Here is a 27,195-nt window from a genome sequence, read left to right as displayed (position 1 = left end):
GGCTAATCTCTGGAACGGCTGGACCGATTTTGAAGGGACTTTTACTGGCAGATAACTGATATATACAATAATATATTTTTTTGTTAAATTCGCTTTCTTCACTGTCGCGGGCACAGCTAGTAACATATATAATTTAACTTCGATTTTCTATATTTATTTTTAAAAAAAATTAAACATATTATTTTCTATCTATTATCATTGGAATAAACTACAATACAACGATCAATACCGACCATAGACAATCTCACTGTTAAACACGTAGCCATAGACACATTAAATGCGATAATAATGGAATCCATAACATTACTTCCTGAATACTCAATAACACTGGGTCACTTACAGTTTAAATCGAAAACCGTGAATAGAAATCGATGCAAAGTTCAAGATTAGCTGAGAATACTACACAGTCGATTTGAACAGTGTTACCAATACTTAAAATTATCATTTAATATATTTTTAGAATTAAATTGTTCATAGATAAATAAAATATTTTTTTTTATAATAAAATTAACCCCTAAATGCGCTTTTTCTCTAAATCTGCTAAACCAATATACATAAAATTCATATCAGAGTATAGAGCACATTTCGGAAAAGGAATAATACTCTTTTAATTTAAATTATTCACACGATAAGTGTGACTTTCATTATCTTATATTATATAAAATAAATTTATGTATCTGGGCTTGTTAGTGTAGCGATGAGAGAGATAGCATGATGGAGCTTTATGAAAGTGTGAGCAAGATGGAATGTCTGGAATGAATGTGATGGAAAGACTTTGACGTATTTTTATGTAATTTTGTCTTCTGTAATATTGAAGTATTTACACAGAATGGTTGAAATTTCGTGATTTCCTTCAAATCTACATTTTTTTGTCTTAAAGTGACATTATGTATGTTATATTCAATACTTGTCTTTAGATATACGACAACATTTAAGGGTTAAATCGTTTATAAATTCATAATTACAATTGCATCGTAATTATAATTATGATTTATTTTTAAAATAACACACAATACATTAGAAAATACAGGCTTATCTGTCATAGAAATAATATTTAAAGACATTATATAATATTGTTTATGGCAACACTTTACGTTTTTTCTATAGTTTAGCGCCAACATACAGGCGACGTCACACATTCGACAAAGTTCTAGAACATTTCAAATCGTACATAAGTTTGACAGTCAATTTTGAACATTTAAACGACCCAGTCATATTAATCCAATCAGTTTAAATAAAGTGACTTAACTTTAAACTATCCGTTTAAAACCACTGCCCTGACATTTATAAATTAATTAACGCCTTTAAATTTCCCACTGCTGGGCTAAGGCCTCTCCCTTTGAGGAGGTTTTGAACATATTGCACCACGCTGTTCCAATGGCGGTTGGTGGAATACACGTGTGGCAGAATTGAGAAATGAGACACATGCAGGTTTCGTCACGATGTTTTACTTCACTGAGTACGAGATGAATTATAAACACAAATAGGCTGTTTGACAATGCGAAAAATAAATTGTACATTATTGTAATCAGTGTATATTATGAGTTTAAAAATGGTTATTTACCAACGAAACTTGAAGATAATACTTAATTTATTCAAAAATCCATAAATAAAAATGCATTTTTTCAAACGTTTGTCACGTGACACAAAACGCTCCTGATTGGCCGGACTTATGATGAAGTCACTTTCTTACAGGAAAGTGACATCACCGACCTCATTGCAGCGCCATATTGTCCAAGTAGCGTTTTTGCGCGCTATTTAAAAATTGAATTTTTAATATGAAATTTTTCGGTAAATATGTACTAGAAATAAAAATATCAACTTTTACTGGGTTCCTTAACTTCTACTAAATAATATAAAATGGATTTTAAAAACCAGTCAAATAGCCTATTAAGCACATATATATAGTGGTGCTATCCTGGGTTTGAACCCAAAATCATCGGTTGAGATGCACCCGTTCTATCCACTGGGCCATCTCGGCTCAAGTCCATACTAACCATAATATGTATATGTTTAAAACATTACTTAGGAAATTCTATAATAGATTATTGGATGGGAATTGAAACTAAAATATCAAATAAGTGACACGTCTAAGCGCATTCCGTAACATGAGATAGAGAGATACGATAAAGACAGAGATAGAAAGAGAGCTTCAATATTCCACTAAAGTGGAGGAAAAGGGAGCGACGTAAAAACTTTTAGGCAAAGTACTCACGGGCAATATCTGTGTTGACATATTTCAAACATAGCTCTGTCCTTGTTTAACTTAACAATGTACGATATGCGAGAGAGAGATGAAACGATTGTGATATCGTTTTTTTTAATATTCGCGTCATCTCTTTCTCACATATGGATTAATGTAAAGTTAAAGAGAGACAGGGCGAATATTTCATGAGTTTAATAGTATCTTACTTTGGATGCGGTGAAAACGGTCAGTCATTATCAAATCGGTGACATGTTATTCCTACGACATCCGATTTTAGGTCTGTTTAGATATATAATAATTTTTTTTATTATGGGACGAGATGGTCCAGTGGTTAGAACGCGTGCATCTTAACCGATGATTGCGGGTTCAAACCCAGACAAGCACTACTATATATTATATGTGTGCTTAATTTGTGTTTATAGTTCATCTCAGGCTCGGCGGTGAAGGAATCATCATAAGGAAACCTGCATGTGTCTAAATTCAAAGAAATTCTGCCTCGCGTGCATTCAACCAACCCGCATTGGAACAGCGTGGTGGAATATGTTCCAAATCCTCTCCTTAATGGAAGAGAAGGCCTTGTCTCAGCAGTGGGAAATATGCAGGCTGTTTCTTTACTTTTATTTAATACCACATTAACTGGCAACGCTTGCTTTAATCAGAATAATTTTAAAGTTAAGTCACTTTTACACACACAAATCATACAAACAAATAATAGTCATACAATGTCATACAAATTTTAAATGGAATGTACATACAATGTTTAAATTTAGGCGAAATATAATTAAATAATTGTGTCTCGTTTTCGCAGACGCTGTCTCGCTTGCACTGCTGTATTAAGCTTAGATTAAGTATGTCTGAACCACGCTTAACAGTTTTTGCATAATAGGCTATTTGACAATTCGAAAAATAAATTGTGAATTATTGTAATCAGTGTATATTATGACTTTAAAAATGGCTATTTACTAACGAAAGTTGAAAATAATACTTAATTTATTCAAAAATCCATCATTAAAAATACATTTTTTCAAACGTTTGTCACGTGACACAAAACGGTCCTGATTGGCCGGGCTTATGATAAAGTCACAGATTAAAATACAAGAAAGTGACGTCACCGACCCCAAACACAACACAAACTTTTACTGGGTTCCTTAACTTCTACTAAATAATAAAAAATGGATTTTAAAAACCAGTCAAACAGCCAATTACTTCAAATCTACTAATTTTTAAGGGTGATTATACCGTGTATATTAAAAGTGTCGTACTATACCATTACGTACAGATCGTACCGAATGGTATAGTACGACACAAGTTAGATGTAGCTTCGGTAAAATTCGTAAAACCGATCACATCCGAAGCGACTTAAAAATCATTAATCTTTATCTATGTTATTTATGCAAACGTAATAATTTATAATGTCGTGTACAGTCAGAGTAAGATAATTTTCGTCAGTTTTTTTTCCTTTATCAAGTCTTAAACTCTTAGTACCTTTTGAATCTAAACATCGAATGATTGCGACGCAATATGTCGTTCTCGATCGGTGAAGCAGATTATCGCTCACACTGAGCACACGGAAATAGATCTTAAGGTGACGAACCTTTTCTTATCCCGATTGTACATTCGCCAACTATAATATTATTATTTTTTTATTTGTCAACGGTACATTTAAAACGTCGTACTAAGTCTGCTTTCGAGGTCGGTTCAAGTCTTTTCATATCAAAGCCGTCAAAAATGAGAACACGGCAAAAAATAGTAGCCAACAGTTAGACACTAATTACATGCACACAAGGAAAGTAATATGACCTGTGGTGAGACGCATAACTGTCACTCAACAAGATAATAAAGATACATACACATATACAAAGAAATTATACAAGTGCGAGCGAGACAGAAGATCAAATACATACGCAAGAAAGAGACAACGTCCTATACAAAATAAATTAACGAATAAAGGTACGTGTGATAGTTTTACCGCCATTAGACGTTTTAAATTACATACAAAAGAGACGGAAGTTTTAATCCATACGAGAGAAAGAGACGCATGATTAATTCAACGAAAGTTGAAGGTACTCGTGATTGTATTATTTGTTCTCGTTGCCTTTCACTTGTTCGCGCAATCTTGATATTTCTTCCCCTAAGGTGTCTATGTTTTCCTGAAATCAATTATCTTTGCAATTAGCAACCTCCGAATTTCCCACTGTTGGGAATAAATTCTTCTTGCGATTTTTGGAACATACTCTACTCCAATTGAGGACAAATGATAAAGTTTTTCGTCAATTCAGAGTTTTGTTTTTTTACTGTTATTGGAGGCTCGCCTGATGGAAAGTGATTACCCGCGCTCATGGACATATCCTTTATTTATTGGTATAAGTTGAAGGACGAGCATACGGGCCACCTGATGGTAAGTTTACATCACCGCCCATAGACAATGGCGCTGTAATATTAACAATTCAAATTCAACCTTGGGCACTAAAATGTTATGTCCCTTGTGCCTGTAGTTACACTGGCTCACCCTATTCTTGTTTGGTAGAATATCTGATGTGTGGGTGGTAACTACCCAGACAGGCTTGCACAACGCCCTACTACCAAGTAAAACATCGGAGGGCTTGCAGGTGTGTTCCCGGCCTTTAAGGAAAGAGTACACTCTTTTCTTAAAGGTTGCCAAGTTGTGCCTACCCTAGTTCAAATATGATCAGTGATGATCTTAAACTTACCTTAAGTGTGATATTCTTCAATAATGTATCCTCGAGAACGGCCTGGAGTCGTTTGTTCATTTCCAGCGATAGTTCTAGCGTCATCCCACCCGGGTCTCCCCCCCAAACCGCTGCCATTGCACCACCGCCGAGTTGAGCGATTTCACTCTGTATATAAAAACTTCTTTTAATTTTCAGACTATGGATCAAAACGTCAGACGAAAGCAGCACATAACAAATTGGTTATGAACTCACTCTGAAGAGTGGAGCTCTTTAGAATGAGTTACCATAGATATTCAGAAAATTAAAGAGGAATTTCGATTGCAATTTACAAAATCATTGCAATTTAACAGATAATTAATTTTAGAAAGTTTATAGCTCTATATTTAAAAAAAAAAAAAGACAAATAAAAAACGTGTAAACAGACGCTGTCAGTTTACAATGTAATTAAATCATAACAAAACTTGTAAAATCTGTCGAATAAACGGAAAAGCTGAGATGGCCCAGTGGTTAGAACGCGTGCATCTTAACCGATGATTGCGGGTTCAAACGCAGGCAAGCACCAATATATGTTTATATTTTATCTCGTCCTCGGCGGAGAAAGAAAACGTTGTGAGGAAACCTGCACGTGTCTAATTTCATCGAAATTCTGCCACATGTGCAATCCACCATCCCGCTTTGGAACAGCGTGGTGGAATATGTTCCAAACCCTTTCCTTAATGGAAGAGGAGGCCTTATCCCAACAGTGGGAAATTTACAGGCTGTTACTTTAAACGGGAAGCTACGAGACTACCCAAAAGTACTTCTTAATAGCGAATAATAAAATGACCTAAGAAACTACTCAAGCAACATATTAATAGCTTAAAACTATGCTGGACATATTAACGTATGCAAATAAGTGAAGCCTCTTAACACACAACCGTGAAGGTCATGACAAGACAAATAGTTTCACGTGCATTTTTCTATAGCACAGGCAGGCGGATTGGCTAATGGGCCACCTGATGGTAAGTTACCTTGTAACCCAAATGCACCATAAACCTTTCGAGAAGAACCTTTGAAAATGTCTCTTGGGCATGTAGTTACACTGACATTTGTAATAGAACCCAATAATACTAATTTTTGTTGGTTGGTGGTAGCTCCACCAAGCTGACAGCTTCTCACAAACCAGGGCTTGAACCAAGACCAAGTATAATACATACTAGGAAAGTGTACTGAGTAGTGTGATCTTATGAACGGTCTTGCACAAAGCCGTACCATGGAGTAATATATTAATAAGGGCCGAAACAATGATATTCTAATAAACAGATATGTTATATCAAGTAAAAAGGATAGCTTGATAAAAACAATAAGTAAAAGGGATAATTAGATGTTTTAATTACGCAAAACGTATTACTACGTAATTATGATGTACTATAACGTATTACTACGAAAAACGATTAAAAGCAAACGTCCCAATTAGGACGTTTTTTAGTCTTCACTTTTTGCGCGTTAATAACATATCTGTTTACTAAAACATCATTGGGCCGAAAATAAATCATGCACACATATACTAACGCCAATTAAAACAAAATTGCTTACTTAAAAACAAAAGCAGTTTCAGCACCAATAGTGCAATGGTTTGACCTCTAGAGATGTATAATGTCACAAGATTGATTTTAAACAAATGCGACATTGTCGTTATCGTCATCCCCTCTCCTAACACACGTGAAAAACTTAAATAGGTAAATTAAAGTCATCACCATCATCATTATCATGTTCCTCTACATTCAGAACACAAATTAAACTACCCTTATAATTGGGCATTTCTACTATTCTTTAAAACAATCCATACAAATAATGAAATTAAACAAATAAATAAAGAAAAACTGTTTTATTATTTAAATTATTATTACCTTCGAAAATTTCCTTTTCGTCTGAAGCAGCGTGAGTTGGAAACAATACAAATTTTTAACTTTATAATTGAACATTTGTTTTCAATTACAACAAATACGAACAAATATTTCTACATAGTATAAAGAGAAGTAGCTTCTCGCTCTGTACGCTTGGATCTTTTAAACTACGCAACGGATTTTAATGCGGTTTTCATCATTAAATAGAGCGATTTAAGAGGAAGGTTTCTATGTATAATACATATATATGCACAATATAGAAGAAAAACGCCTAGAATTTCAAGATAAAAACAAGAATTTGTCTTTTTCTGATTGTTCTTTGATCTAAAAGTATTACATTAAATTAAGAGCTGAGAACTTCGTAGGGATACATTTTATATAGTGTTAACCCTCCTTTTTCTTTTCCTTGATATAAATTCAAACAATGAATGGGATGTTCCTTGAAGTAACCCAAAAATCCTTTCTTAATGGTCATAATGTTATTTATATGTAATCTGTGGCAGGATACTGGTTTTCATCAGGCAACCCATTCGCCCACCTATACGATAAAATGATCACAAGTCTACGAGTACTAGCTTCAATGTCACCACCCAACTGTGACATCAATTCCATGGCGCATGAAGAAATCTGGCAACTCTTAGCTTTATCGCACTACCAAAAAGAATGGAACTCTCTACCAGCACACAATGCCTCTTAAAACTTGGGTTTCTTCAAACGAGACATAAAGAGACATTTTGCGATGGCTAGGGCATTACATTATTTCTGACTGAACATTACTTCTGATCATGAGTAGGGGTCGAGATGACCCAGTGGTTAGACCGCGTGCATCTTAACCGATGACTGCGAGTTCAAACCATTAATTTGTCTTTATAATTCATCTCGTGCTCAGCGGTGAAGGAAAACATCGTGAGGAAACCTGCATGTGACAAGTTTCAAAGAAATTCTGCCACATTTGTATTCCACCAACCCGCATTGGGAACAGCGTGGTGGAATATGTTCCAAACCTTCCCCTCAATGGGAGAGGAGGGCTTTAGCCCAACAGTGTGAATTTACAGGCTGTTGTTGTTGTTGTTGTATGACTAGGGGGGCGTTCTATACCTAGCAAGAGATATACGTAAGAAGGTATAGTACGACACAAATAAGATGTAGCATCGGAAAATGCAATGGAATGAAAATAAAACCGATCACTGCCGATTTACACAACCAATAGAAATATCTCCCTATCGCGCCATTCGACTCTATTGGTCGCTATAGATTCACGCGTCAGATAAAGCAAGTGTATGTAAATCGACGCGTCAAATTGACAAATATATTAGGTCATACGATATTACAAGTTATTACGTTTGTGTAAAGATCATATTCGCATGAGAAATAAATATTGATAATTTGGGACAGCGTACTCGATTCGGATGCGATCGGTTTTACGAATTTTGCCGATGCGACATCCAAGTTGTGTCGTACTATAGTGGGTGAGCTACCTTGTGTTGGTCGGAGGCGCGCGAGGCGAGCGCGGCGGGCGGCAGCGCGGGCAGAGCGGCTCGCAACACGCGCGACTTGCGACGCAGCTCGCGCGTTAGCTGCGCGCAGTGTTCCTGTAGGAACTCGCAGCGCTCCGCACGCGCCGCAGCCGCGCGTTGCAGCGACACTATGCGCTCTACCAGTAGCCTCTGCTCCGGCTGCGACACCGAGTAAGACTGGGTGAGCCACAAGGGTACTGGACCCGGTGACCTATCTACCAACTATATATATATATATATATACAATTTTTAATTTAATTTAATTTTTTGTATCAGCAACTAAGTAATTGAATTTAATTTATATGTTCTTATTTATTCATTAGTTATGAATTGTACCTAACTAATGTAGCACCTGACTAAAACATTGTTTTTTTAATATGAGTATGCCGTGTACACATGTTTAGGAATATAATTAAGCTAAAAATAATTTTAGACTGTAACTCAAATGTAACCCGAATTATATTCTGTTTGTGTGCCTAAATAAATAAATAAAATAAAATAAATATATATAGTCATGTCTTTCTTTTTTTTTTTTAAATGTGTATTGCCAGCGAGAACGTGTAAGCCACAAGGGTACTGGACCCGGTGACCTATCTACCAACTATATATATATATATATATATAGTCATGTTTTTTTTTTTTAAATGTGTATTGCCATAAAACTGCATGCCTCAATATTTTTGATAGTCACGTGATAACAATTATAATATCATGATTTTTTATCTATCTACATTTATGTTATAAATGTGAAAGTAACTCTATCTGTCTGTCGCTCTTTCACGACCAAACCGCTGAATTGAATTTTATGAAATTTGGTGTGAAGCACCACCTATCTACCGACTATACGTCATGTCGTTTATTTTTTTTATTAAATGTGTATTGCCATAAACTTGCATGCCTCAATATTTTTGATAGTCACGTGATAACAATATTATCATCATGTTTTTTTTTCTACATTAATATTATAAATGTGTAAGTAACTCTATCTATCTGTCTGTCTGTCGGTCTATCACGACCAAACCGCTGAACTGAATTTTATGAAATTTGATGTGAAGCTAATTTGGATTCTAAGAAAGGACATAGACTACTATTTTTGCCTAACATATGTACACATACACACACATAACAATATCGTAAAAAGCGAGTGAAGCCGCGGACGTCTACTAGTGATCAATACTGCCAAGAACTCGTAAATTTTAGAAAGACATTTGGAGTGTGACTTTAATATGTTGTTATTTATTGGAATTCTTTATACCATGACCTTTATCACGTCATTTAAGAGTTAAGGTCAAAGGTCATATATGACTGCTACTGTCTAAAAATTACCTATTTGCTTACAGATTAACTATCACAGAATAACTATTTTAGGAACACTTTCATACTAAACAAAATACGCTAATATTAACTCTAATGATAACTTCAAAACATCTACAATATTTAAAACACCTCTGTTTTACATTAATCTATATCTATATAAATTAAATATCACAGACCTTTGCAAATAATTTATCAAAGAAGCTTGAATTTTTTATCTGTAATAATAAAATTATATATCACAAGAAGAATTAGTCTAGTCAAACTATCCGAACGTCATTATGTCAAACTGACAGATTCGTTCATTCGTTCACTTTTGGCGGAAATTATACTGTTTTTTAAATATTCGTAAAACATAAATGGGTAAAATGATTCATGTTTATTGATACATTTAATAATTTTACTAAAAGTAACTTTGTTTTGTTATAATTTATTAATAATCTGTGATTTTAACTATATATTAAGTTGATTTTATAAGTAACTGATAACTTCTACCGTTTTTAAGCTTAATAAATATATAGTTATTAGCAATTTGGACTTTTGACTGCACACTAGTTTTACATTCATTATATATTTTAATTATTATATCTTTCTTTGTTTATGTTGTTTTTATATCCATTTTTTGTATATATTTTCTTTCTTTATATGTGTGTATGTCAATAAATGTTTTCTTTCTTTCAATTTCGTTACATTTATGCAATGTATACTAATTTTATAAATGCAAAAGTAACTCTCTCTGTATGTTGCTTTTTGACGGCCAAACTACTGAACCGATTTTGATGAAACCTCGTATAAAGCAAGTTCGAACCCCAGAGAAGGACAGTTTATTTTATGACTTACACAAGACGTCAAATCGCTAAAACGCAAGAGAACGTCAACACATATATACTACCACATATATTTATTGTATATTATATGAACTATGTATTGGAAATCAAAACCTTACCATCGTAAATTCATTTTCTTTCTGTATGCGTGAAATAAATAATAAATATGAATAAATATGAGACAACATCACATACATTACTCTGATCCCAATGTAAGCAGCTAACGCACTTGTGTTGTGGGAAATCAGAAGTAACGACACCACAAACACCCAGACCCGAGACGACATAGAAAACTAATGAACTTTTCCTACATCGACTCGGCCGGGAATCGACCAAGTGGCGTACCCATGAAAACCGGTGTACACACCACTCGACCACAGAGGTCGTATCTTCGAAATATATAGAAAAGTATGTATACAAAACTATTTTAGAAAAGTTACAATCTATAACAATTATATTTATTGAGATATTTAAGCTATTTGATTGCCTTATTTGTGCTCTATAAATAGTCAGATGTTTTTTCAGATACGATTCAGGCACTACAGAGGAAATATAATCAAAAAGACATTATTTTATTTTATGGAATAGTTTGGCGGACGAGCATATGGGCCACATGATAATAAGCGGTCACCATCACCCATAGACAATGACGCTGTAACAAATATTAACTATTCCTTACATCGTCACAACCAACCTTGGGAACTAAGATGCTATGTCCCTTGTGCCTGTAGTTACACTGGCTCACTCAGCCTTCAAACCGGAACACAACAATACTGAGTACTGTTGTTTAGCGGTAGAATAACTGATGAGTGGGTGGTACCTACCCAGGCGGGCTTGCACAAAGCTAGTATATATATATATATAGTACCTGTACGTCCGGTACGTCTGTGTGTCCGTTCTGAACGCGTTCATCGTGCGGACTGTCGATACTGCTTAAAGATGACACTGAACCTATAAAAAGAACATATTTTATTCAACCAATATATACACTCTGAAAAAATTTATCACTGGCAGTTACGTTGATAATAATTATCTGTGAAAATCAACGAAAAAAGTAATTGTTATGGCCTAAGTCACTCCTTATGACATCAGCTATACGCTAATGAAAGTTCCATCGAAATCGGCCCAGCCGTTTCAGAGATTAGCCGGAACATACAAACATACAGACAAATATGTTTTTTGAATGTTCTTTAATATTTTGTAATGTTTTTATAACTAACACTGGCTCGATCACCCTTTTCCATTCTTTTCTATCAAATTTATTTAGAATAAACTATTTGATTGGTTTTTAAAATCCATTTTATATTATTTAGTAGAAGTTAAGGAACCCAGTAAAAGTTGATTTTTTATTTCTAGTATATTAGGTTGGGGAAAAAGTCTTTTCGCATATAGTATGTATGAACTTATAATAAAATCTCTTTGGCTATACCGTTTGTATCTGGCTGGTTTTGGTATCATTAAAAAGTTTTAATTTTAAAGAAGGCACTTCCAAATTCAAATTAGGAATTTGTGTGATTTTCATTTGTTTTTGTTGTTGTTAAAATGAGTGAATCTTAAGAAGAAATTCGATACATTTTAAAATTTTACTATAAAAAAGGTAAAAATGCAACTCAAGCCGCGAAAAAAATTTGTGATGTTTATGGATCTAATGCAGTATCTGTGAGAGTAGCGCAAGTTTGGTTTAAGCGTTTTCAAGCCGGAAATTTTGATATCAAAGATGCATCTCGCTCTGGTCGCCCTGTTACGGACAAAATTGATGCCATTTTTGAAAAAGTGGAGCAAGATCGGCATATTAGTAGTTACGATGTAGCTGAAGAACTGGCAATTGACCACAAAACGGTTTTGACTCATTTGAATAAAGCTGGGTACACAAAAAAGCTCGATATATGGGTGCCTCATGAACTCACTGAAAGAAACCTAATGAACCGTGTACTCATTTGTGATTCTTTATTACGACGTAATGAAACCGAACCATTTTTGAAAAAGCTGATAACTGGTGATGAAAAGTGGATCACATACGACAAGAACGTGCGAAAAAGATCGTGGTCAAAGGCCGGTCAAGCTTCACAGACTGTGGCAAAACCCGGATTAACTCGCAACAAGGTAATGCTGTGTGTATGGTGGGATTGGAAGGGCATCATTCATTATGAGCTGTTACCGCCCGGCAGGACCATCGATTCAGAACTGTATTGCGAACAATTGATGAGATTGAAGCAAGAAATTGAGAGAAAGCGGCCAGAATTGATCAACAGAAGGGGTGTGGTTTTTCACCATGACAACGCTAGACCTCACACATCTTCAGTCACTCAACAAAAATTACGAGAGTTTGGCTGGGAGGTATTAATGCATCCGCCGTATAGTCCTGACCTTGCACCTTCAGATTTTCATCTGTTTCGGTCTCTGCAGAATTCCTTAGGCAGTGTCAGGTTAACATCACGAGAGGACTGCCAAAACCACTTGTCGCAGTTTTTCGATCAGAAGCCCCAAAATTTTAACAGCAATGGGATCATGTCACTACCAACAAGATGGCAAAAAGTTATGGAACAAAATGGCACCTACATACTTTAGTCAAATGTAAATAAACTATAAAAAAAACTTTTTGAATTTTCATATAAAATACGAAGAAACTTTTTCCCCAACCTATTATATTCGCCGAAAAATATCATATTAAAATTTCCACATTTAAATAACGCGAAAAAATGCTACTTGGACAATATGGCGCTGCAATTGGGTCGGTGACGTCACTTTCTTGTATATTAATCCGTGGTCATATAGTAGAAAAGCAAGGTTTACAACAAAGTGACTTCATCATGAACCCGGCCAATCAGGAGCGTTTTGTGTCACGTGACAAACGTTTGAATAGATTAAGTATTATTTTCAAATTTCGTTAGTAAATAACCATTTTTAAATTCATAATATACACTGATTACAATGATTCACAATTTATTTTTCGCATTGTCATATAGACAACATCACATACATTACTCTGGTCTATGATCCCAATGTAAGTAGCTGAAGCACTTGTGTTATGGAAATCAGAAGTAACGACGGTACCACAAACACCCAGACCCAAGACAACATAGAAAACTAATGATAATCTATATAGACTCGGCCGGGAATCGAACCCGGGACCTCAGAGTGGCGTACCCATGAAAACCGGTGTACACACCACTCGACCATGGAGGTCGTCATTTAATAACAATATTTAGGTAATGTTACCTGTTCTTGTAGAGTTGGCATCGTTTTGAGGTAACTTCGCTTCCAGCAACTCTATGCGTTTCAGAGCTCGGTTTAATTCACGATTTAGTTCCTGAAACACATAGTATAGGTACACTGTTTACACTATTGGTATTCTGTCGTCTATTGGGGGGGGGGGGGCAGAAATGGCAAAGTGGTTAGAACGCGTGCATCTTAACCGATGATTGAAAAAAAAACAAACCCAGGCAAGCACCGCTGATTCATGTGCTTAATTTGTCTTTATAATTCATCTCGCGCTCAGCGGTGAAGGAAAACATCGTGAGGAAACCTGCATGTGACAAATTTCATAGAAATTCTACCACATGTGTATTTCAGCAACCCGCATTGGAACAGCGTGGTGGAATATGTTACAAACGTTCTCATCAAAGGGAGAGGAGGCCTTTAGCCCAGCAGTGGGAATTTACAGGCTGTTGTTGTCGTCTATTGGGGGGAGGGGTGTTTGTCGATAGGCCACCGGGTAAATAAAATCAAATCAAAATAAACTTTTACAAGCACTTTTGAATCGTCATTTTAAAATTAAGTGAAACTACCACCGGTTCGGAAAGTAGATTCCACCGAGAAAACCGGCAAGAAATGCAGAGGTTACTCTTTTTCAACATTTAAAAAATACAAAATCATGTTAGTCAATTATTTAAATTAATATATCCTGCGTGGAAGTCAACAGGTATTAACTCCACGCTTTTTTATCATCTATAAAATCTTGTATCGAATAATATGCCTTTTTTACCAATGTATTTTTATCAAACGATTTGAATTTACGAAACGGCAAAGTTAAAAATGTCTGTGGAATTTTATTATAGAAACGGAGAATTAACTGAGTTTCTTGCCGGTTCTTCTGTAGAATCTAATCCGAACCGGTGGTAGCTTCACTTAGTTAAATGACGATTCAAAAGTGCTTGTAAAAGCCTACTTCAATAAAGTATATTTTGACTATGATGATGACACACCTTTATGGCACTTGCGTGCTTCTTCTTAAGCACGCTGTTCTCTCCCTGTTCATACTCCAACTTCTTCGTAGCCTCTGCAGCTTCCTCTGTCAGTTCTGCAACCTGGAATTTATTAAAACATTAATTAGAAAGGCTTGCTTTTCTTTTGAAGAGAGAGAGGGAATATTGACTATATAGTAAAGTAACAGCCTGTAAATTTCCCACTGCTGGGATAAGGCTTCCTCTCAGCTCCAATATTGACTATTATGCCAAAGGCAAAGTCATCTTAGACACATGCAGGTTTCCTCACGATGTTTTCCTTCATTTCATAGAAATTCTGCCACATGTGTATTCCACCAAGCCGCTTTAGGGCAGCGTGGTGGAATATGTTCCAAACCTTATCCTCAAAGGGAGAGGAGGTCTTAGCCCAGCAGTGGGAATTTACAGGCTGTTGTTGTATGTCAAAATATAATGCAAAAATTTCGGGATTTTAGAACTTTAAATCCAACTGTGAGACTTTGTTGCTGGAGTTGTGTAGAGGATAATGAAAGTCACTAACTGTTTCACGATTTGTTAACGAGACGGTACAATTATACGGACTGTGACGCACTTGATAGACAGTGTTTTACGTATGCAATGCTTCGACTTTTGTACATGATATATGAGATACACAGATTTGAAATATTTTAGTCATATAATATGTAACTTTACTAACTGTTTACTTTAATACCTATGTGCATATACGGCACAGTACTCCCCCTTTACAAAAAATAAGAAACATTTAAAATATTTAAGGAATATCGTATATCGAATACAATTACACATTACAAAATATACGAATAAAAGGGACAGATTATATAGAAAACATAAAAAACAAAATAAACTAGAATATATGTTAACAAATAAGTAATAAGATTGTCGATATAACTATTTATGTATATGTAAATTTGACATCTCTACAAATTTTCAAAACATATACTATGAACTTTAACTATTACAAATGTAACTTACCTTCCGAGCCAGCACGCGGTTCTCTTTGTTCCGTCGATCCATCTCATCATCTAGAGCCGATCTCAACTTGGCAGTCTCCTCCTGCAAAACCTGCACTGTCTCCCGGAGGGATGTGTTGTCTGCCGCCAGAGCTTGAGCCTGAACAGTTGATTTTTTTTTCAATACGATATTACTAACAGTTGGAAAGTGGGGGTGTTTTCAGTAAACACCCCCAAGTTTGAATTAAATTCAGTAAAATTGCATTTTCAATAGTTGTTAAGTTGTTATCAAAAGTTTGGAAATGAAGTTAGGGTAGATTTGTCTGAAGTGGAACATTTTTATGTTTGGCGACTTTTGAACACTTCATAGATGCTCAAAACGCATATGATCCTAAAATCTTGCTGGAATATGTTTCATTATCATTCCATTGCAAAATTGCGCCAAAGCATATAGCAGGCGCATCGGGCCGCACCGCAACCCAATATCTTCTAATCAGTCAGATTTTGGCAATCAATAAATATTGCTGATGATTCATCACATCATCACACACAACATCGCCGCAAAAATACGCCTGGCTAGCGATACGCCGATGCGTTGCGATGCGGCCCGTTGCGGCCAGCCTCGGTGGGCGCCTATCTTAACAATCTGCGTCAGCGTGTCACCCGTGTGTAAAGGATTCCATTACCGACACACATGACACCTTACCATGGCCTCCTTACCGCGGCGGCTCGGCGGCGGCGACCTTGGCCTCGTGCATGGCGGTGGCGGCGCTTACCTTGGCCTCGTGCTCTGCGGCGCGCGCGCGCTCGTGCACGTGCGCGGCGGTGAGGCGCGCGGCGTGCTCGAGCGCGGCGGCCTCGCGGCGCAGGCAGGTCTCGGCGCGCGCGCGCTCCGTGCTTAGAGCCTGCTCCGCCGCCCACGCGCGCTCCGTCTCGCTGCCACACGATACATACTCTTACCATACATACCATTACCATTACGACATATAGCCACCTCCATCATTTATTAGTATCGTCCGTCAGTTGCACGATACCACATATACTCGCATTACCATTACGACATATAGCCACCTCCATAATTGATTAGTATCGTCAGTTAGATGGGTGAGTGAGCCAGTGTAGCTACAGGCACAAGGGACTCAACATCTAAGACTCCATAATTGATTAGTATCATCATCAGTTTGATGGGCGAGATGAGCCAGTGTGGCAGGCACAAGGGACTCAACATCTGAGCTTCCAAACTTAATAGCGCACTGGCAATTACGACTAAAATTTTTTAGGTCGTTACTAAAATTGGGTGTTCCACAAGGATCAATTTTGGGGCCTTTTCTATTTAAGGTATATATAAATGATCTTCCTTTTTATGTCAAAGATATTTGTCATATATTGCTTGACGATAATCGTACATCTGATAAAGCTAGCCTAAGAATCAAATTAACCGTATGAAAAGATGATTTGTACACGTTTATAAGGGTTCTCAGGCATAAGGATCTACTGATGCAGTAGCATGATTCAAGTGATGAAATGCGTTCAGTGAAATTTATACATATTATAAAATTGTAGCGTCTACTTGTAATATTAAAATCACTGCTTTTTTACTATATGCAGATGTATGTATACACGGTATATATACCGAAATAACATTTTTTCAAAGTTTTGTCGTTTTTGTTCCGGCAAATCTCAACAACAGCTGGATCTATTTCGACGGGAGTTTCAGTGGCATCTGCCAGCTGATGTAATAAGGAGTAACGTGGGCTATGTTTATTATAGAATTACATATCAAATATAGCAATAAAATTGACAACACTTTTGGTTCTCACATCCACCAATTGTCACAATCACATCACACATTTTAGAAGTAATTACTTTTAACTTATGTAATTTAGCTTAGTTTTGGAATCTACCTTGCTTTCCTACTTAATAAGACCATACAATAATAAATATTAATATTATTATAATTAATACTACTAATCTTTTAAAACAGAGCTGAGATGGCCCAGTGGTTAGAACGCTTGCATCTTAACTGATAATTTCGGGTTCAAAGCCAAGCAAGCACCACTATATATATGTGCTTAATTTGTGTTTATAATTCATCTCGTGCTCGGCGGTGACTGAAAACATCGTGAGGAAACCTGAGGAAACATGTGTCTAATTTCATCGAAATTCTGCCACATGTGCATTCCACCAACCCGCATTGGAACAGCGATATTCCCCATATGTTCCAAATCCTCTCCTTAATGGAATTACTTCTACATATACTACTAATCTTGCTTAACAGATAGCGTTGACAGGGCCGTATTTAGGGGAGGGCAACCGGGGCAACCGCCCTGGGGCCTCCACATGAGTGGGGGCCAGATTTTTAAGCGAGTTAAAAAATACCGAGATATAGTCAAATTATAATAATCTTACTTAATATGTTAAAAGTTACCGATACCAATAAATAAATCATAGCTTACTGATTGAAATAAAAACATTTAATAATCCATAATAGAATTATTGGGGTCTCCAGACTCCTGTTGGTCTAGGGCCTCCAGTGCTTTGTGGCCCAGGGCCTCTAGAACTTTAAATCCGACTATGAGCGTTGATAAGACGTTTACGTGATACGATGACCATTTGTTTGGCACGTGTTCTTACTGATTGAAATAAAAACATTTAATAATCCACAATACAATAATTGGGGTCTCCAGACTCCTGTTGGTCAAAGGCCTCCAGTGGTTTGTGGCCCAGGGCCTCTAGAACTTTAAATCCGACTCTGAGCTTATGTGATATGACCATTTGTTGACCATATATTTGGCACGTGTTGTTACTCACCGCTGCAGCTGAGCTTCTAGCGTGTCAGCCAGCGCGGCCCTCGCTCGCAGCGCCGCCAGTTCCGCAGCTTCCTCTTCCAAACGCACGTTGCTCTCCTTCAGAGACTCGATCTGAACAAAAACTCTTATCTATACACATCATAAAATTGAACTGTCTGTTTGTAATAGGCTATTTGACAATGCGAAAAAATAAAGTGTCAATTATTGTAATCAGTATTGTTGGAATAAACATCGAACATCGAATGACATATGCTTCACCTCACATGAAATCTTTACAAAAAATAAAATAAAAAAAGGGCGGGAGTATTGTGGCAGATACATTTTTACCGCTATTATCATTTAATACGGTGTAGGGTTATCATTGTTGGTTATTTGTGTTGCAGATTTAATGTTTTCCTTTTATGATAGATTTTTTTTTTGTAAATTAAAGTTTATTGTTTTTAGAGGTTAGACTATTTGTTATTTTTTTCTAAAAGTATATATTATGAGTTTAAAAATAGTTATTTATTAAAGAAAGTTGAAAATAATACTTAATTTATTCAAAAATCCAAAAATGAAAATGAATTTTTTTCAAACGTTTGTCACGTGACACAAAACACTCCCGATTGGCCGGGCTTATGATTAAGTCACTTGCTTGTTAACCTTGCTTGCCTGCTATATGTACCACAGATTAAAATGAGGGGACTTATGTTATTGAAACGAGTGTATTTGGTAGAAGATGATTTATTACTGACTAATTAGTGCAACGATCTTAATATTTATACGCCATCTGACTTTCATACTACTTATTACACTACAACAGGCAAGTGACGTCACCGACCCCATTGCAACGCAAATTTGTTTTTTTTGTGCATACGATGATTACAAACACAAGCTGATAGCACTGGCCTACCTGTTCATTGGCTAGAGCGAGAGATCCGCTAGCGTCGTCTCTTTCCCTCTTACACGTGTCCAATTGCTGGAGCGCGGCGGTCAGACGTCGCTCCAGATCGTCCTTTTCGTGTCGACACATAATTAATGTCGCTTGACTCTCTTTCAATTCTGATTCTGTAATTAATAATAAATAGCTCACTTGGTGGTAGAACTTTGTGTAGGTACCACCCAGTCGTCAAATTCTACTACCAAATAACAACACTTAGTATTTTTGTGTTTTATTTTGAGTCGGTAAAAACAGGAACAAGGGACGTAACATCTTAGTTCCCGAGGTTGGTGGCGCATTGACGATGTAAGGAATAGTTACATACATATGGGATTAGGAAGGAAAGCTCTTTTCATTAACGAAAATTTTCATAGATTTGAATTTTCAATTCAACAAAATCCATTGTTCTATTAGAAAAACTTTAGGGAGAAAAGTTCCACCCAATTACTGTTTTAGCATAATGGAAGACGTGGCATATACTCAAGGCCTCCGTCGTCAAGGGCCATACAGGCTTATACTGCTTTTTCGTATTTCTTTGACCTGGCCGCATGACGTAAAGTATATGGCCCTAAAGGGCTAAAAAGAGTCGTCCGCCATTACGCCAGGGCCTCTTTTTCGACTAGCCTTTGAGCCGAAATGGCTAAGACGGGATTATTCCAACCAAGTTTCAAACTTGGTGGTGTAGGACAACATTGAGATGAAGTCTGCAAACATACACCTAACGATAAGATATAGCCCAGTGGTGGGCCAGACTATATATACAGACTGTTACTTTTATATGATACTAGAGACTTCTAACAGATGCAATGCTGATACTAAATATACAACATAATTTTTCTTGTTTCCTTACTATATGGTCCATGGATTATATACAAAAACCTTCCTCTGGAATCCCTCTATCTATTAAAAATACCGCATCAAAATCAGTCACATAATTTCAAAGATCTAAGCATACATAGGAACACAGGGGTGAGCGACTTTGTTTTATACTGTGTAATGCAATGATATTCTAATAAACAGATATGTTACACCCATACTAAACAACAGAAAAAAGTGTGCCGCGCCGGGGACCGTTTATTTTACATTTCGTTACAAGTAAAAAGGATAGCTTGATAAAAACAATAAGTAAAAGGTATAACTATATGTTTTAATTACGCAAAACGTATTACTACGTAATTATGATGTATTATAACGTATTACTACGTAAAACGACTAAAGGCAAACGTCCCAATTAGGACGTTTTCTAGTCTTCACTTTTTGCGCGTTAATGACATATCTGTTTACTAGAACATCATTGATTTAATAATGACGATAAGAATTATTACCCAGTTGTTTTGCTCGGATCGAATCGGTTGCGTTAACGGTGGCTGCTTCTTTAGCCGCTTCCAGCTCTGCGACTTGCTGTGTCAACTTCTCAACTCGTTCTGTGCTCTCCTGGAAGAACACATCAAGATATTTGGCTATGACAGCGCCGAGATGGCCCAGGGGTAAGACTAGATCTTAACCGATGATTGGGGACTCAAACCCAGACAAGCACCACTGAATATTCATATGCTTATTTGTGTTGTGAGCCGAGATGGCCCAGTGGTTAGAACACGTGCATCTTAACCGATGATTTAGGGTTCATTCATTCTTAATTGACGGTGACGGAAAACATCATGAGGAAACTTGCATGTGTCTAAATTCATTGAAATTCTGCCATATGTGCATCCCACCCGCATTGGAACAGCGTGGTGGAATATATTCCAAGCCCTTCTCTTAATGGGAGAAGAGGCCACTAGCCCAGCAGTGGGAAATTTACAGGCTGTTACATTTTACTTACTTATATTTGGGTTTACGATCATCTCTTGCTTGACGGAAAACATCGCGAGGAAACCTACATTTGTCTAATTTTATAGAAATTCTGCCAAATGTGTAACCAACCCGCATTGAAACAGCATGGTGGAATGTTCCAAACCTTCTCCTCAAAGGGAGAGGTCTTAGCCCAGTTGTTGCTGTAGGTTATGACTTTGAGGACCTATCCAACAAAACCCCATATAACTTTGCACGTACACATTTTGAGGTCTTGACCTCAGGATCAGATACTCCATACCTTGCAAGCGTCCATCTCCATTCGCAATTTGCTCTGAGTCCATTTCAAACGGCCTTCAATCTCCCGGAACTCCTCGCGAGCTTTGGTCACCTCCCGTTCACTATTCTGAAGCTCATGGCACTGAAATCACGGACAGACTTCGTAAGCCAATCGAGAAACTGGTGGTTTCTTGCAGTGACCTTCAATTCAAGTGGTCCAAGACAGTATTTACCAGCTGATGTTACTCTGAACCGGTCAGCTCGATATTTGACGGCCTCCGTGGTCGAGTAGCGTGCACACCGGTTTTCATGGATACGCCACTCCGAGATCCCGGGTTCGATTCCCAGTCAAGTCGTTGTAGAATGAGTTCATTAGTTTTCTATGTTGTCTTGGGTCTGGGTGTTTGTGGTACCGTTGTTACTTCTGATTTTACCATACACAAGTGCTTTAGCTACTTACTGTGGGATCAGAGTAATGTATGTGATGTTATGAGGTAGTTGCCCAATATACCTATTAAAAAAATGGCCAGCACCTAAAACCTCGAGAACTATATATTACTATAATTTGACTATTTTTACGTCTATCTATCTACACATATATTACATCTCTCGTCAAGACCTCAGGGCAGGGGCCCTGATTGTCCTCCACTAAATCTGGACTTGCTAGCCTGTAGTCACACTGGCTCACTGGAAAATCGGTGATAGCATTTGTAACCTTTTACAATCCTACAAGTCTTGTCAAGAAATGTTTTATTATACCACGTTTTTCAAGTCTAAATATTGGACAACATCACATACATCACTCTGATCCCAATGTAAGTAGCTAACGCACTTGTGTTGTGGAAAATCAGAAGTAACACGAGAAACACGCAGACCCAAAACAACATAGAAAACTAATGAACTTTTTCTAAATCGACTCAACCTCCCATGAAAACCGGTGCACACCCTACTCGACCACGTAGCTCGTCGAAGATCAGATATTTGAAATCTGAAACAAGATCCTACCTTATCGTCATATAGTTGACAAATTCTTTGCTTCTCTTCTCTAGCTGTGCGAAGTTTTGCTGTCGCCAGCTCCCGCTCCGCGATCGCTGCACGCTCTGCTTTGGTGGCTGCTTCCGCCGCCCTCTTCGCTTCGATAGCGGCGCACTCGGTACTTGCGTAGCGCATCACAGCTGCGTCCTTTTCCCTTTGAGCCTGTTCCGCTCGTTTACACATCTGTAATATATTACACGCCTTTAGAGTCAATCAATCATTATTCCATATACCATAAAGTAGCGACCCGCCCTCGCTTAATATATTTTTTATGGTATAGTTTGGCGGACGAGCATATAATATATATATGAGCCACCTGATGGTAACTGATCACCCATAGACAATGACGCTGTAAGAAATATTAACTATTCCTTAAGTCATCAATGCGTTACCAACCTTGGGAACTAAGATGCTATGTCCCTTGTGCCTGTAGTTACACTGATCAATGCGTTACCAACCTTGGGAACTAAGATGCTATGTCCCTTGTGCCTGTAGTTACACTGACTCACTCACCTTTCAAACCGGAACACAATAATACTGAGTATACTGTTGTTTGGCGGTAGAATAACTGATGAGTGGGTGGTACCTACCCAGACGTAAATAATATACAACAGAATTTGAGTAGTTGCGACCTCACATTACAAACTTCTAAAATTATCAGTATATCTTTACTATATTGTCCATGTATTATATACAAAGAACTTCCTCTCGAATTACTCTATCTATTGAAAAAACCGCATCAAAATCCGTCGAGTAATTTTAAAGATCTTAGCATACATAGGAACAGACAGCGGTGAGCTAAATTGTTGATTGAATGATTAAACCGACATCAAAATTAGAAACAGCTAATAATATATACCTTTGTGATTACTAGACCGATTTTAATGAAACTTACACTGTTCCCTAAGCTTACCTAGCTTAGATTAAAAATGATCATCTCAATGCGACTGTTAGTTTTCGAGATATTCGTGTCGAAATGCCCAGTGGGGCCATAAAAGGTCAGTTCCAAAGAGAATATAGAATTCTACACATCACACTGTTGCTTTTTGCCGGCGGAAGTAAAGGATCAAGTAAAATTTGATTTTCGAGAAACGGAACGCAATTCCCCAGATTCATTTACCATTTGATCATCGAATATACTTCAGCGGTAGATACATAAATTTAGATAGACTATGACAAGGTTGAAATAATAGACAAATAATGTTTTTTTTTCCCGCGAAATCTAGGAGAGTTGCGAACTGCTTCTCGACCCAGTAAGTAGGCTGGAGCCTAGGGCGGCAGATTTAGAGGGGCGGCAAATTTAGCCCAAATTTGCTATTATCTTAAAGAAATTTAAAAAAGAAAACCTATAACTATATGTATATACATTACGTCGGTAATTTGTATACTCGTCGCTACATAGCGGGTTGGAAAAATAATCTAGTAACTGACAGAAATATCACCTAGTTTATGGTCATACTAATAACGGGAAAAAACCGATGTAATGAGGACGATAGAACACAAATCATAAATGTTGCAAAAAAAGTAAGGGCGGCAAAAATTTAATAGCCTACTAGCGGCAGATTTGTAAATCCGCCACTGTCTCAACCATAGATAATTAAATTCACATAAAATATAAAGGCAACTAAAATTAAAAATATAAGTATTTGAATATTCATTAAAATAATTAAGGTAATTGACTTTCTCTTTTAGGCCTTGGTTTAACTTTCACCAAACCTTATTTTAATACCATTATGATACAAATATTTTGCCTATCCGAATTAAAAAAAAAATATATTAATCAATATTTATTTTGTTTTCATAAGGAAATTCTATTTACAAATGAAGAATTCGGTTTTGGTATATATAGGCGGGCAAATTTCTCATCTCTCCATTAGTAAGTAGTCACCACCGCCCATTGATGCTGTTTCTTACATCAAAAGTGCTTGTAAAAGCCTACTTGAATAAAGTTTATTTTGATTTTGAGTTTTAGACAACACATTTCCTTATATTGTTATATAAACACAAATTGTTATGTCATGAGTTTTAATATATAATACCATGTGTTAATATATCAACATTAAATATATGCCAGTTTCAAAACAGCAATACATAAAATTTTTGCATAGCCTATTTACCAGTATCAGAATATTGTACAAGATGAATATATTAAAAAAAAAATCTAATTAAACAAACTCCTTAATGATTGGCCAGATTTAAATTTGGAACGATACAATTTTTGAACGATTGTTGTCCAATGTCTCAAAATCAAAATGTATTACCATGAGACAAAAAGAAACTTATTGTAATACTCAATAGAAACTTAAAGTTTTTTACCAAATCAACTTTAGCCTCCAAATCCTTGAACGTGTGATCTTTAGCCTGCAACTCGTCACACTGCTGTTTGACTCTCTCTCTGAGTGATGCATTTTCTTTTCTCTGTTCAAACAATACTCTCTCTAATGATTCAATTTGCAATTTCAACATTTCATTATTACCGTCATTCTTATCAGGTTCTAATTCTGGCACGTCTGATTTTGGAATGGGTTCTATATTTAAATTTGAATTTTCACTTTGTAATTGGGCTATGTCGTTGACGGATTTCTCTTCTGTGAATTCAAATATTTCATTCATTATTCTACCATTGGTGACTGGTTTAACAGTTTTAACTATTGGCTTCGTCGTTACTCTTTGGGAATTATTGTAAGCGTTTTTCAAACTTCCACTAACGGAGGAAAATATACCGTGGACATTTTTAACTATACTACCGAGATCCTGTGACAGAATTTCTTTTGGTAACCTTGCATATTTCACATCAGTGTTCTGTTGATTGTCTTGTACTATTTTCTGGGTTGCGCTTACTTTATTTTTTTGGCTTAAAAATTCAGATAGTATCCTTTCTTGATCGAGATCTTTGGTAATTAAATGGTTCATTTCATTATTGTGAGTGTCGTAGTTAGATATGTTATCTACACTACGGCTTAGCGGAGATATGTTAGTAGTTGTTTGGTCGATTGGTTCGTTCAAGCTATATGTAGAAGCTGTTTTGTTGGATTCACCGTTTGAAATACATGTTTTTGTTAAGGTACTCGAGTGTTTAACATTGTCTAAGCTATCATCATTACTTTCAATACTAGGTATATCGTTATTAATTATTTTTGCTTCATTGAAATTTTCATTTTGGTAATTTGCACTATAATTCGTGATATTCGATAGATTTCCTACGTCATCGGTTTTAGAACTTATCTCGAAGGTATTGAAGTCTTTGTCCTCAGAGGACAAGGAGGTAGGAGTGGATATGTCTGAACTGCAATCGTTCCCTACGACACTATTGTGTAATTCATCAACATTGAATATCATTACATTTTTCTCGTTTTCTGTAGTTTTCATATGTGATATATCAGAAGGGCTTGATGAAGGCAGTGTAGCGGAAGTCGCCTCTGATATTTCGATACCGGAATCGTGTGATATCGTCAAGTCGCTCCCATTCTCTTTTATATCGTCGACGTTGGCACATTTTAAATGGACTAAATTTTCCGCCTCCACCGACATTTCAAGTGTCTCACACTGATCTCTTGTTCTTAAACAACTGCAATTTATAATATGGAAGCACGAAAGCCATTAGAATCTTAGATGCTACTTTTTATCAATAAAAATAAACATTTAGCATCTGGATCTGACAGTATGACATTTCTTACTAGGGACGTAACCAATGACCATACTTAAGTTAAAATTTAGTGCAATCGGCCAATCGATAAGTTGTTGTAAAGTCATACATTGTCATGTAAAACCAAGTATTACACATAAATATGTGTAATCAAAAAATAGTTCATCTTATTGTTTATGTATTTATAATTTACATTTGGAATTTTCTTATTTTCAGCTTGTATTTATTTTTTTAAATGTGTTGTTTTGAAGTTAGTGTTAAAGTAAGAGAGTGTGTTAATAGTTACTGAGTATTTAATATTAATATTAACACGTTATTGAATCCCCTAATCATAATTATAAAAGAATTTCTTTGTTTAAATATATTTTTAATAACAAACCATCTTTAATTCACAATGTTGTGAAAAAATATTTAAATCTCTAGTTATGAACAATACATGTAGGTGATACGTCTTCATGCTTTCTTTATTTTAAATTATAACTAATTTCATGAAAAATTAATTTATATATAAGTGATAATATAACATCATTTTAGTTTTCATACAACTGTTTAAAAAAAAGAAGCACCTGTACTTGGCGACTTTAAATGTCAACACTGACTATTAAAGTTTTAGAAAAAAATTAAAATCCGACTTACCCTAAATTTATCAATATTATTTTATGTTTAATAAATTAATTTAAACTAAAATATAAAATGAAATGATATTAGTGTAAATTCTATTCACTTGAAATTTTATTAAGTTACATATAACATTAAATTATAGTTAATTATATAATATCAAATATTCTTGTAAGAATTTTCATGTCAAAATAATATTTATTTCAAAATCAATAACTTTTTACTTCATTTAGTGCTGTTAAATGGTAACATTCTACGAATCTGTCATTTCATTTCCTTCGATGAACGAATAGAGGCCCCGGGAAAAGTAGGTCGTCAGTATTGATTTTTACCTAATATTCGACAAACAAAGACGTAACCCTGCCTGTGTGAAAATAAATACAACATCGCGCAGTCTCGTCGAAGAAGAACGTGCACAATGCCAGTAAGTGATCTCAATGTGTTACTGTATCATGTGATTTCCGGAAATCGTATATGATTT

General features: G+C 36.2%; 2 protein-coding genes across 2 annotated transcripts in view; one reads left to right on the top strand and one right to left on the bottom strand.

Annotated features, from left to right (window-relative positions):
- Positions 1 to 3,764: 3,764 nt before the first annotated feature.
- On the bottom strand, positions 3,765 to 26,129 carry LOC124541654 (coiled-coil domain-containing protein 186). The gene is made up of 14 exons (XM_047119581.1): positions 24,767 to 26,129; positions 22,421 to 22,633; positions 21,438 to 21,557; positions 20,671 to 20,779; positions 19,319 to 19,473; positions 18,428 to 18,537; positions 16,393 to 16,552; positions 15,639 to 15,776; positions 14,649 to 14,750; positions 13,663 to 13,753; positions 11,312 to 11,394; positions 8,264 to 8,479; positions 4,918 to 5,064; positions 3,765 to 4,356 (listed from the first exon to the last, which is right to left on the bottom strand). The coding sequence occupies exons 1-14, from the start codon at positions 25,979 to 25,981 to the stop codon at positions 4,285 to 4,287; spliced, it is 2,931 nt and encodes a 976-aa protein (XP_046975537.1). The 5' UTR covers positions 25,982 to 26,129; the 3' UTR covers positions 3,765 to 4,284.
- Positions 26,130 to 26,976: 847 nt separating this feature from the next.
- LOC124541560 (kinesin-like protein KIF3A) overlaps positions 26,977 to 27,195 on the top strand; it is a 30,101-nt gene continuing 29,882 nt past the window's right edge. The window contains exon 1 of the mRNA XM_047119479.1: positions 26,977 to 27,138. Coding sequence (XP_046975435.1) covers positions 27,133 to 27,138 — 6 coding nt within the window. The 5' untranslated portion in view covers positions 26,977 to 27,132. The remainder of the gene's footprint in view (positions 27,139 to 27,195) is intronic.

This window comes from Vanessa cardui, chromosome 28 (assembly GCF_905220365.1).
Source record: "Vanessa cardui chromosome 28, ilVanCard2.1, whole genome shotgun sequence".
Classification (NCBI taxonomy): domain Eukaryota; kingdom Metazoa; phylum Arthropoda; class Insecta; order Lepidoptera; family Nymphalidae; genus Vanessa; species Vanessa cardui.
The sequence above is the reverse complement of the archived record's forward strand: the minus strand, read 5'-3'. Positions and strand labels throughout refer to the sequence as shown.

Excerpts from the sequence above, each read along its gene's own strand:
- LOC124541654 (XM_047119581.1), bottom strand. The coding sequence starts at position 25,981 with ATGTCGGTGGAGGCGGAAAATTTAGTCCATTTAAAATGTGCCAACGTC. Across the intron at positions 21,558-22,420 it reads GTCAACTATATGACGATAAG|TGCCATGAGCTTCAGAATAG; the intron begins GTAGGATCTTGT and ends CCGTGATTTCAG. Across the intron at positions 20,780-21,437 it reads TGGAGATGGACGCTTGCAAG|GAGAGCACAGAACGAGTTGA; the intron begins GTATGGAGTATC and ends GTGTTCTTCCAG.